This window comes from Oncorhynchus tshawytscha, linkage group LG01, assembly GCF_018296145.1.
Source record: "Oncorhynchus tshawytscha isolate Ot180627B linkage group LG01, Otsh_v2.0, whole genome shotgun sequence".
NCBI classification, from domain to species: domain Eukaryota; kingdom Metazoa; phylum Chordata; class Actinopteri; order Salmoniformes; family Salmonidae; genus Oncorhynchus; species Oncorhynchus tshawytscha.
In genome coordinates, this window is record NC_056429.1 from 54,916,019 (window position 1) to 54,929,240 (window position 13,222).

The 13,222-nt window shown below is 43.5% G+C and overlaps 1 protein-coding gene across 2 annotated transcripts in view; it reads right to left on the reverse strand.

The window, feature by feature from the left end:
* LOC112253256 (E3 ubiquitin-protein ligase UBR2) overlaps positions 1 to 13,222 on the reverse strand; it is a 44,561-nt gene that overhangs the window by 27,204 nt on the left and 4,135 nt on the right. For both annotated transcript variants that reach the window (XM_024425286.2, XM_024425279.2), the window contains exons 2-4: positions 3,000 to 3,259; positions 2,461 to 2,539; positions 1,738 to 1,848 (exon numbers count right to left, since the gene is read on the reverse strand). In XM_024425286.2, coding sequence (XP_024281054.1) covers positions 1,738 to 1,848; positions 2,461 to 2,539; positions 3,000 to 3,259 — 450 coding nt within the window. The remainder of the gene's footprint in view (positions 1 to 1,737; positions 1,849 to 2,460; positions 2,540 to 2,999; positions 3,260 to 13,222) is intronic.

The following is a 13,222-nucleotide window of genomic DNA, read 5'->3' on the forward strand; positions in this document are numbered from 1 at the left end:
TGTCAAAAGCGGTTATTGACAATTACATAAAGTTGATGCAAAGAGTCAATATTTGCAGTGTTGACCCTTCTTTTTCAAGACCTCTGCAATCCGCCCTGGCATGCTGTCAATTAACTTCTGGGCCACATCCTGACTGATGGCAGCCCATTCTTGCATAATCAATGCTTGGAGTTCGTCAGAATTTGTGAGTCTTGTTTGTCCACCCGCCTCTTGAGGATTGACCACAAGTTCTCATTGGGATTAAGATCTGGGGAGTTTCCTGGCCATGGACCCAAAATATCGAGTTCTGCTCCCGAACCACTTGATTATCACTTTTGCCTTATGGCAAGGTGCTCCATCATGCTGGAAAGGCATTGTTTGTCACCAAACTGTCCCTGGATAGTTGGGAGAAGTTGCTCTCGGTTGATGTGTTGGTACCATTCTTTATTCATGGCTGTGTTCTTAGGCAACATTGTGAGTGAGCCCACTCCCTTGACTGAGAAGCAACCCCACACATGAAATGGTCTCAGAATGCTTTACTGTTGACATGACACAGGACTGATGGTAGCGCTCACCTTGTCTTCTCTGGACAAGCTTTTTTCTGGATGCCCCAAACAATCGGAAAGGGGATTCAGAGAAAATGACTTTACCCCAGTCCTCAGCAGTTCAATCCCTGTACCTTTTGCAGAATATCAGTCTGTCCCTGATGTTTTTCCTGGAGAGAAGTGGCTTCTTTGCTGCACTTCTTGACACCAGGCCATCCTCAAAGTCTTCGTCTCACTGTGTGTGCAGATGCACTCACACCTGCCTGCTGCCATTCCTCAGCAAGCTCTGTACTGGTGGTGCCCCGATCCCGCAGCTGAATCAACTTCAGGAGACAGTCCAGCAAGCACCAGGACCTTCTGGGGCACCCTGAAGCCTTCTTCACAACAATTGAACTGCTCTCCTTGAAGTTATTGATGATCCGATAAAATGGTTGATTTCGGTGCAATCTTACTGGCAGCAATAACATTGCCTGTGAAGCCCTTTTTGTGCAAAGCATTGATGACGGCACGTGTTTCTGTACAGATAACCATGGTTGACAGAGCAAGAACAATGATTCCAAGCACCACCCTCCTTTTGAAGCTTCCAGTCTGTTATTCAAACTCAATCAGCATGACAGAGTGAGCTCCAGCCTTGTCCTCGTCAACACTCACACCTGTGTTAACGAGAGAATCACTGACATGATGTCAGCTGGTCCTTTTGTGGCAGGGCTGAAATGCAGTGGAAATGTTTTTTTAGGGATTCAGCTCCTTTGCATGGCAAAGAGGGACTTTGCAATTAATTGCAATTCATCTGATCACTCTTGACAATTCTGGAATATATGTAAATTGCCATCAAACAAATTGAGGCAGCAGACTTTGTGAAAATTAATATTTGTGTCATTCTCAAAACTTTTGGCCACGACTGTAGATTGCCATCACGGGGTATTGTGTGTAAACAGCCTTATTCTAAAATCCATTTTAGAATAAGGCTGTAACATAACAACATGTAGAAAAAGTCAAGGGGTCTAAATACTTTCCAAATGCACTGCAACTATGGGAGTGTCGAACTCAAACAATGATTCAATCAAATGAAAGCCTATTTTAGAGTGCCAATTCGCAATCTCTAACAACTTGTAACGTAATAACATGTGTAAGAGCAACAGCAGTGAATGAACTGTGTATATTTATTGGATGTCAATGAGACGCAATATAGCTGTGGCTAAGAGATGCTCACCTCCTGACAGGAGTCACTGATGTTGGGCTCGTGTTTCTGACAGTAAGGGCCCTTCTTCCATGCCTCTGTGTCTCCACAGTCACAGAAACCCCCTCCCCCAGAGGTCGTCATCTGGAGGGCAGACAAGAGATGTGAGGCAAGATAACACTTGTGTAGACACACACGGTAGACAGAGAAGCTGATGGATCATTTACACTTGGAAGACGACAACAACTAGAATCTTCTACATAACCTGTAACAGACATATGTACATCTGATTTCCCTGAAGTAGAATGTTCTACAATGCTCTAGAACACAAACAAGTGGAGTAAGATAAGACCAGAATGCATGAGTCAGCACTCCGGGCCAAATTTACCATGGATCCATTCACGCTATCCCCAATCCTAACCTTAATTCGTTAATAGGACTGCAACTACATATCTGACCCTGTATCAGTGCTTAGGGGCAACTTGTACCTACTCCTGGATGAACAGAGCTGAGGAGCCTAGGTGCACCCATCCCGAGGACCACATGGCAGCAGAGTGGCCAGCCTCAAATGGGATTAGCCTTCCTGATCCTCAGCCTGGATTCAGAGCAGCAACTGAGTGACCCGTCTCATGCCAATCACACACTCACTTAACCATTCTGCGACAGCACCTCTACAGAAACCTAGCCATTGTTTAGGCTGCTGGTCTGCCTCTACTGAACCATTGAGTGCGTGGTTGAGGTTGTTGTCGTTCTTACCCTGTAGCGATGCTCTTTATGCACACTGCCCAGAAAACACTGCATACACAGCACACAGGTGGGGTCTGCAGCACATTCCCTGCAGGAGAGATTGACGGTGAGTGAGGCAGGAGGGACAGCCAACAGTGTCAAACATCATCCTCCAATGTTCAACCAGGTCAGGTCTAGATCCCATATTAACATGACCCAGTGAACATGTCACTCAAAGCCAATACAAAGGAGTCCAATAAAAATTTAAAACAGCAATACTCATGGAACAGATGTACAATTAGGCTATACAAGTACAATAAGCCTGGGTATGAGTCCCAATTGTTTTCCATTGAACACACACCTGAGTGTATGGAATTGGCTAGTATTAGCAAGCTGCTCCTGTAAGTGGAAGTGACCTTGACTTTATCCAGAGAGTACCGCTTACCAGGAAGCTTACGGTTTGACCTCAGACTCAACACAGGGCTAACCTGACCCAATTCACAGGAAAGGACAGCTAGTATGTGCACGCGTGTCTCCGTCTGTCTGAACGAGACCTTAACTACCCCCACCTGCACGAGTAGGTGGGCTCTCCCACTTTGAAGACGTGTCCGCAGAGCTGTGAGGGCTGGTTGTTCTGCTCCAGCTTGGCCAGGCCTGTGGAGGGGTCCTCCCCACACAGGTACCACTCCAGAGGGGCCTGCAGCAGCATCTGGGCCAGCAAGTCCTCACTCTGGGGGTTCAGGTTGGGCCCCAGGCAGTAGATCTTTGGGACATAGCGGGCCAGGTGATGGTACACCTCCTTGTACAGATCAGTCACTTGGAGCCATTTCTGTGTAGAGGGGGGCAACAGTGAGACCATGAATATTATAACAAACCAGTTTAGACATGTGGGCATGTAGCAACACACTCAAAGTTCAACTTGTATGAATTTGACCAAGTTACAATGCCTTCAGAAAGTATTCACACGGTTTCTTTCCACACATTTTGTTGGGGAGACAGGGTAGCCTAGTGGTTAGAGCGTTGGACTAGTAACCGAAAGGTTGCAAGTTCAAATCCCTGAGCAGACAAGGTACAAATCTGTCGTTCTGCCCCTGAACAGGCAGTTAAACCACTGTTCCTAGGCCGTCATTGAAAATAAGAATTTGTTCTTAACTGACTTGCCTAGTTAGAGGTAAAAAACATTTTTTTAAATGTTACATGCTCAAATTTAAAAATAGAATAAATAAAAAAGTAAACTCAAAAGTAGAATTGCGTTTTTCTAAATTTCTTGAGTCAAGTATTCAACACCTTAGTTATGGTAAGCCTAAACAGTAAAAATGTGCTTAATAAGTCACATTAACTCTGTGTACAATAATAGTGTTTAACATGACCCCACACATACAGATAATTGTAAGGTCCCTCAGTCAACAGTGAATTTCAAACACAGATTCAACCAAAAGACCCAAGAGGTTCTCCAATGCCTCGCAATGAGCAACTTTTGGTAGATGGGTAAAAAAGCAGAAATTGAATATCCCTTTGAGCGTGGTGAAGTTATTAATTACACTTTGGATGGTGCGTCAATACACCCAGTCACTAAAAAGATACAGGCATCCTTCCTAACTCAGTTGCTGGAGAGGAAGGAAACCACTCAGGGATTTCACCATGTGGCCAATGGTGACTTAAATAGTTAGAGTTTAATTGGTGTGACAGGAGAAAATGTAGGACGGATCAACAACATTGAAGTTACTCCACAAAGCTAACCTGATTGACAAAGTGAAAAGGAGGAAGCCTGTACAGAATAAAAAAAATATTCCAAAACATGCACCCCGTTTGCAACAAAGCACTCAAGTGATACTGAACAAAATTAAATGGCAAAGCAATTCACTTTCTGTCCCTAATACAAATGTTTGGGGCAAATCCAATACAACTCATTATGGAGTACCACTCTCCACATTTTCAAGCATAGTGGTGGTGGCTGCATCATGTTATGATTGTAATTGTTAAGGACTGGAGTTTCAGGATAAAAAGTAAAATGGAATGGAGCTAAACACAGGCAACATCCTAGAGGAAAAGCTGGTTCAGTTTGCCTTCCAACAGACACTGGGAGTTGAATTAACTTTTTAGAAGGACAATAACCTAACACACAAGGCCAAATATACAATGGAGTTGCTTACCAAGAAGACGAAGGTTCCTAAGTGGTCGAGATCATTTATTTAAATCTACTTGAAAATCTATGAGACAGGAGCGTGCCAAAATGTGCATCTGTAATTGTGAGTGAGCATAGGCTTTATTGGGTAAAACTGCAATGTGTTTTTAGGACACCGAATTTACGGTTAGAAGAATTACATGGCTACCAGCAGTGGGTATTATAGAGTTCGAGACAGTGACCAAAATACCCTTAGACTTGGCAGTGCAACACTCATTATTAATTGGTCACTAGGGTGGCAGTAAAAAAATAATTTGGGCTGGTAACGTTAGTTTAGTCAGAGAGGAAGACGCAAAGTGAGAGGGTCCACTCTGGTCAATCTGTCCACTAATGTTTATTATAGAAAAAAAATGGAGCCAGCTACATTTCCTAATGTTTTGTTTATAATTAATCTTGCATTTACAGGAGAAAAGTAGGCTAGACTGAAAAAAGTACCAGAGAAACGTAGCTGATGGGATGCCGGTTTGTGAATTCTCAGAGTGGAGAAGTGCAACTGAAGCACAAAATTAGTCTGATGCCGAGCAGAAATTAAACTAAGAAGCATTTTAGATCAGCGTTTAAAGACATTTCTAATGCGTAATCTTTAAAACAAAATGTGTGAAATGCCACCATCTTGTCATAATATAAAGTACCTCAATTACAGTCAATGAACTAAGTAGACCAGACCTAGCTGCTGTATGGGAGAGCCACCCCCTTAAGCAGACCGGAACTGACCTTTTTCTATGGAAAACAGCCTGAGTGAACTCTACATTTATCCACCATCTTTGGTACCTAGGTATTTTTTCGAAACTAGAACATGAATAGTACTAAAGTTTTGGGTATTTTCAGCACTTCGGTCAAATATGTCTTGCATCTACTGATTGAAAAAGGACCAAGTCTATCAGCACAGCTGATGTCCCCTTACATAGCGCGAGAGCACCTTGCCTGCTCCACTTACTCATTGCTAGAATTAGCCTGTCCTGGAGAACCATTGCAGTCATTGGGCTGCATCAATTTAGGTCCCCACAGAAGTTAACGCACTAGAATAATACACCGCAGCATGTAGAAAACGGCAACTGTTAGTTACTGTTCGCAAAACAAAATGTCCATTACAGGCTAGAACACTTTACAATGCAAGACGACACCGGTAGCTTCCAGCATTGTAGGCCAATTTTCTTATTAGCTTACAGCTAAAGCGAACATCAATTCCCTACCCAAAATACCATGAACCCTAAACTCACATAACGCCCCAACAGATGATGCAATATCTATTGCACTCCACACTGCCCTTTCCCACCTGGACAAAAGGAACACCTATATGAGAATGCTATTCATTGACTAAAGCTCAGCATTCAACACCATAGTGCCCTTAAAGCTCATCACTAAGCTAAGGACCCTGGGACTAAAACACCTCACACTGCAACTGGATCCTGCACTTCCTGACAGGCCGAACCCAGGTGGTAAGGGTAGGTAACACATCCACCACGCTGATCCTCAACACGGAGGCCCTTCAGGGGTGTGTGCTCAGTCCCCTCCAGTACTCCCTGTTCCCCCATGACTGCATGGCCAGGCACGACTCCAACACCATCATTAAGTTTGCCGATGTCACAACAGCGGTAGGCCTGATCACCGACAACGATGAGACAGCCTATAGGGAGGTCAGAGACCTGGCCGTGTGGTGCCAGGACAACAACCTCTCCCTCAACGTGATCAAGACAAAGGAGATGATTTTGGACAACAGGAAAAGGAGGACCGAGCACGCCACCATTCCCATCGGCGGGGCTGCAGTGGAGCAGATTGAGAGCTTCAAGTTCCTTGGTTTCCACATCACCAACAAACTATCATGGTCTAAACACACCAAGATAGTTGTGAAGAGGGCACGACAAAGCCTATGCCCCCTGGGCATGGGCCCTCAGAACCTCAAAAGGTTCTACAGCTGCACCATTGACTGGTTGTATGGCAACTGCTCTGCCTCCGATCGCAAGGCACTACAGAGGGTAGTGCGTACTGCCCAGTACATCACTGGTGCCAAGCTTCCTGCCATCCAGGACCTCTATACCAGGCGGTGACAGAGGAAGGCCCTAAAAACTGTCAGACTCCAGCCACCCTAATCATAGACTGTTCTTTCTGCTACCGCATGGGCAAGCGGTACCGGAGTCTAGGTTCAAAATGCTTCTTAATAGCTTCTACCTCCAAGCCATAAGACTCCTGAACAGCTACTCAGACTATTTGCATTGTCGTCGTCCCCCCCCTCTTTTACACTGCTGCTACTCTTTATATCTATGGATAGTCACTAACTCTACCTACATGTACAGTTGAAGTTGGAAGTTTACATACACTTAGGTTGGAGTCATTAAAACTCATTTTTCAACCACTCCACAAATTTCTTGTTAACAAACTATAGTTTTGGCAAGTCAGTTAGGACATCTACTTTGTGCATGACACAAGTGATTTTTCTAACAATTGTTTACAGACAGATTATTTCACTGTCACAATTCCAGTGGGTCAGAAGTTGACATAGACTAAGTTAACTGTGCCTTTAAACAGCTTGGAAAATTCCAGAAAATGATGTCATGGCTTTAGAAGCTTCTGATAGGCTAATTGACATCATTTGAGTCAATTGGAGGTGTACCTGTGGATGTATTCCAAAAGTTACCTTCAAACTCAGTGCCTCTTTGCTTGACATCATGGGATAATCTAAAGAAATCAGCCAAGACACCAGAAAAAAAATTGTAGACCTCCACAAGTCTGGTTCATCCTTGGGAGCAATTTCCAAACGCCTGAAGATACCATGTTCATATGTACAAGCAATAGTACGCAAGTATAAACACCATGGGACAACACAGCCATCATACTTTGATGTGAAAAGTGCAAATCAATCCCAGAACAACAGCAAAGGACCTTGAGAGGATGCTGGAGGAAACCCGTACAAAAGTATCTATATCCACAGTAAAAACGAGTCCTATAGCAATATCACCTGAAAGGCCGCTCAGCAAGGAAGAAGCCACTGCTCCAAACCCGCCATAAAAAAGCCAGACTACGGTTTGCAACTGCACATGGGGACAAAGATCGTACTTCTTGGAGAAATGTCCTCTGGTCTGATGAATCAAAAATAGAACTGTTTGGTCATAATGACCATCATTATGTTTGGAGGAAAATGGGGGAGGCTTGCAAGCCGAAGAACAGCATCCAAATCAAATCAAATTTTATTTGTCACATACACATGGTTAGCAGATGTTAATGCGAGTGTAGCGAAATGCTTGTGCTTCTAGTTCCGACAATGCAGTAATAACCAACAAGTATTCTAACTAACAATTCCAAAACTGTCTTATACACAGTGTAAGGGGATAAAGAATATGTACATAAGGATATATGAATGAGTGATGGTACAGAGCAGCATAGGCAAGATACAGTAGCTGATATCGAGTACAGTATATACATATGAGATGAGTATGTAAACAAAGTGGCATAGTTAAAGTGGCTAGTGATACATGTATTACATAAGGATGCAGTCGATGATATAGAGTACAGTATATACGCATATGAGATGAATAATGTAGGGTAAGTAACATTATATAAGGTAGCATTGTTTATATATTTACATAATTTCCCATCAATTCCCATTATTAAAAAGTGGCTGGAGTTGAGTCAGTGTCAGTGTCAGTGTGTTGGCAGCAGCCACTCAATGTTAGTGGTGGCTGTTTAACAGTCTGATGGCCTTGAGATAGAAGCTGTTTTTCAGTCTCTCGGTCCCAGCTTTGATGCACCTGTACTGACCTCGCCTTCTGGATGATAGCGGGGTGAACAGGCAGTGGCTCGGGTGGTTGATGTCCTTGATGATCTTTATGGCCTTCCTGTAACATCTGGTGGTGTAGGTGTCCTGGAGGGCAGGTAGTTTGCCCCCGGTGATGCGTTGTGCAGACCTCACTACCCTCTGGAGAGCCTTACGGTTGAGGGCGGAGCAATTGCCGTACCAGGCGGTGATACAGCCCGCCAGGATGCTCTCGAATGTGCATCTGTAGAAGTTTGTGAGTGCTTTTGGTGACAAGCCAAATTTCTTCAGCCTCCTGAGGTTGAAGAGGCGCTGCCGTGAAGCATGGGGGTGGCAGCATCATGTTGCGAGGGTGCTTTGCTGCAGGAGGGACTGGTGTACTTCACAAAATAGATGGCATCATGAAGCAGGAAAATTGTCGATATATTGAAGCAACATCAGTGAGGAAGTTAAAGCTTGGTCGTAATTGGGTCTTCCAAAAATGAACAATGACCCCAAGCATATTTCCAAAGTTGTGGCAAAATGGCTCAAGGACAATATAGTCAAGGTAATGGAGTGGCCATCACAAAGCCCTGACCTCAATCCTATAGAAAATGTGGGCAGAACTGAAAAAGCATGTGTGAGCAAGGAGACCCTACAAAACACTCAGTTACACCAGCTCTGTCAGGAGGAATGAGCCAAAATTCACCCAACTTATTGTGGGAAGCTTGTGGAAGGCTACCTGAAACATTTAATCATAGTTAAACCATTTAAAAGGCAATGCTACCAAATACTAATTGAGTGTATGTAAACTTCTGACCCACTGGGAATATGATGAAATAAATAAAGGCTAATATAAATCACTCTACTATTATTCTGACATTAATTAGAAAATTAAATTAGTTTACATACACCTTAGCCAAATACATTTAGACTTCAACTGTATATATAACCTTGACTAACTGGTGACCCCGCACATGGACTCTGTACCGGTACCCCCTGTATATAGCCTCGCTACTGTTAATTAAAGAGCAGCAGTAAAATAAGTAAAAAATAACTTCTTTTTTTATTTTTCTTAAAACTGCATTGTTGGTTAAGGGCCTGTAAGTAAGCATGCCACTGTAAGGTTGTAGTTGGCGCATGTGAGAAATAAACGTTTATTTTATCTAGTACTTTGTAGTGTTGTCACGATACCAACATTTTAGTAACGACACCAGGCCAAGTATCAAGGTAACACAGGGGGGTACAATTCAGTAGCCTTGCATCCTGTTCACCCTGTCCCATGGACACTTGTTCCCGTTTTCTAAACGTTATGCGCATGTCCTACGCAAAACACTGTCACTGATATTCACAACACTTACCGAATTAACTTCACACCGTGTAATAGAAAACCGCATATAATGGCTGATTTGCTCAAACTCAACAAAAAAAAGAAACGTCCCTTTTTCAGGACCCTGTCTTTCAAAGATAATTCATAAAATCAAAATAACTTCACAGATCTTCATTGTAAAGGGTTTAAACACTGTTTCCCATGCTTGTTCAATGAACCATAAACAATTAATGAACATGCACCTGTGGAATGGTCATTAAGACGCTTACAGATGGTAGGCAATTAAGGTAACAGTTATGAAAACTTAGGACACTAAAGAGGCCTTTCTACTGACTCTGAAAATCAAAAAAAGATGCCCAGGGTCCCTACTCATCTGCGTGAACGTGCCTTAGGCATGCTGCAAGGAGGCATGAGGACTGCAGATGTGACCAGGGCAATAAATTGAAATGCCCGTACTGTGAGACGCCTAAGACAGCGCTACAGGGAGACAGGACGGACAGCTAATAGTCCTCGCAGTGGCAGACCATGTGTAACATTGTTGCTAAAATTATGATTAAATGACTTGTTACGCACGCCTCTATGAAGAGGGAACGCAACACCCTGCTACAACTAAACTCTCCGTGAAGTGAAAGAGGTATGGACTGTAGGTGCGAGTAAGGATGACAACAGGCAGAATGTGGTACCGTTTACAAGGACTTTATTCCTTTACACGGTAATATGGGGAAAAGGGGCTGGACAGAACCAAAGCAAAGAAAGTAAATCTCAAAGCCCCCCCTCTCCTATCTTACCTGCCTACCCACTTCTTACCTAATTTAGCACCACCTGGTGCCCTAACCAAAATACAGGGGGTGGTCCGCCCAGGTCTTACCTAGTGTGCCTAGACAGTGAATATACTACGGGTATATGTATGCCCGCTGGGCCTCTTGCCTAAGCACTCCCTAGGTGCCTTCCCCTTCTCCCCTGGGAACAAATTAAACAGAATATTAAACAATTTCACAAACAAACTAAGAAACAAAGGACATCAAATAAGCTCTATCTGAGCAACAAACTCACAGAACATACCACTTCCCAGCAAAATCAACTTCCCAGCAAAATCAACCTCTAGCTAAATCTCTCTCAGCAACCCCTACCTCCAAATATCTCTCTCCTGAACAGAACACTGGCTTTTATATAGCTTCAGAAGGGAAGCCATTTCCTGAAATAAAACACATGCAAATACACAAACTACAACACATAAACTGGGGAATGTAACAGACTGAACAAATCATTTTAAATGGAACTGTAACTAAGTAAAAATGTATAATCTGCTTTACTATATCTGATTAACAATATGAGTTCATAAGAAGGGATTGTGTGACACGGACAAGGAGTAATTTAAGTTAATGAACACCATTCCAACTAGGAAGAAATGAATGGGTCGTTAACCTAGCGTTGAACCTACAGAAACTTAGCTCTGGGGATTTTAGATAACCTAGGAATGCACTCACTGTCTTTTCTGTTAATTAGAACTGTCAGCTCAGTGGTGATCGATAATGTTGAGGGGTCAAAAGTTACCTGGGAGTGTGTTAATAAGTTAGAATTAACTTTTCACCTCACTTTGTCCCGGTCGAGAGGAGGGGATTCTGTTAAAGCCATGAATGACGTCATGATCTGTATATAAACTGTTGTGTGTCAGCGCGCTCCGAGAATAAATTATGTTACCTATTATTTATTTTATGCAAACAAGAATCTTATAAATTATCATAAAATAGATTAAGGGTTTATAATTGATGAAAGCACATTGGCATAATTAAATTACAGTAACAAACATGACCTGCACAGGATCAGTACATCCAAACATCACACATGCGGGACAGGTACAGGATGGCAACAACAACTGCCCGAGTTACACCAGGAACGCACAATCCCTCCATCAGTGCTCAGACTGTCTGCAATAGGCTTAGAGAGGCTGGACTGGAGGGCTTGTAGGCCTGTTGTAAGACAGGTCCTCACCAGACACCACCGGCAACAACGTCGCCTATGGGCACAAACCCACCGTCGCTGGACCAGACAGGACTGGCATAGAGTGCTCTTCCCTGATGAGTTGCGGTTTTGTCTCATCAGGGGTGATGGTCGGATTCGCTCATATCGTCGAAGCAATGAGCGTTACACCGAGGCCTGTATTCTGGAGCGGGATCGATTTTGAGGTGGAGGTCCGTCATGGTCTGGGGCGGTGTGTCACAGCATCATCGGACTGAGCTTGTTGTCATTGCCGGCAATCTCAACGCTGTGCATTACAGGGAAGACATCCTCCTCCCTCATGTGGTAACCTTCCTGCAGGCTCATCTTGACATGACACTCCACCATGACAATGCCACCTGCCATAGTGCTCTGCAAGACAGAGAAAGAGTCCGGATCTCAATCACATTGAGCACGCCTGGGACCTGTTGGATTGGGAGGGTGAGGGCTAGGGCCATTCCCCCCATAAATGTCCGGGAACTTGCAGGCGCCTTGGTAGAAGAGTGGGGTAACATCTCACAGCAAGAACTGGCAAATCTGGTGCAGTACTTAATGCAGCTGGTGGCCACACCGGATACTGACTGTTACTTTTGATTATGCCCCCCTTTGTTCATGGACACATTATTCCATTTCTGTTAGTCACATGTCTGTGGAACTTTTTCAGTTTATGTGTCAGTTGTTGAATCTTATTATACACAAATATTTACACATGTTAAGTTTGCTGAAAATAAACACAGCTGACAGTGAGAGGCCTAACTGACTTGTCTGGAGGAATAAACATGCATAATGATCAGCATTTCATTAGGGCAGTAAGGGGAATATACTGCATGAAACCTTCTTCACTCTCTGTTAACACACGCACGGTCTCCCTCTCTCACACAAACACTGCTCCCAACTTTAAAAACATGACGTACCAAACATAATTTAAGGAGTACCAGAAAGAGTTGTGGCTTATTTTGGCCTATATGAATCCTACCTTTGAAGCACATCTCATGAGTAACAGGCCGCTTTCCTTTCTTCCTGTGCCAATCAAATTTGCCTAGACCTACTGTCACGTTAGCAGGTTGTTAGCTAATTAGGTAACATGACTGAACAACGTTTGTTAAGAAACCAATAATTAGCGACCTGGAATTCGTTTAAAAAAACAGCCTGCGGCATGGTTTGTGTAATGTGTGCAAAATCATGTGCGAAAAATGTGTGTGAAAAATCATGTGCGAAAAATGTGTGCGAAATCGCTCCGGAAGAAAAAAGGTAGCTCCGGTAATAAGGTCAGATTTTTAAAAACTGTTCGGGCTAGAGAAACGCCATTCTTTGCTTTAAAGCTACAAGCATGCCTGTCATGGAGCTGCGCTCCATTTTCCTCTGTCACTCAGAAGCTGCATGAGAGATACAATGTTACCTCAACTAACTTGTGCCCCTGCACATTGACTCTGTACCGGTACCCCCTGTATATAGCCTCACTGCTGTTATTTTACTGCTGCTCTTTAAATATTTTTCTTAAAACTGCGTTGTTGGTTAAGGGCTTTGTAAGTAAGCATTTCACTGTAAG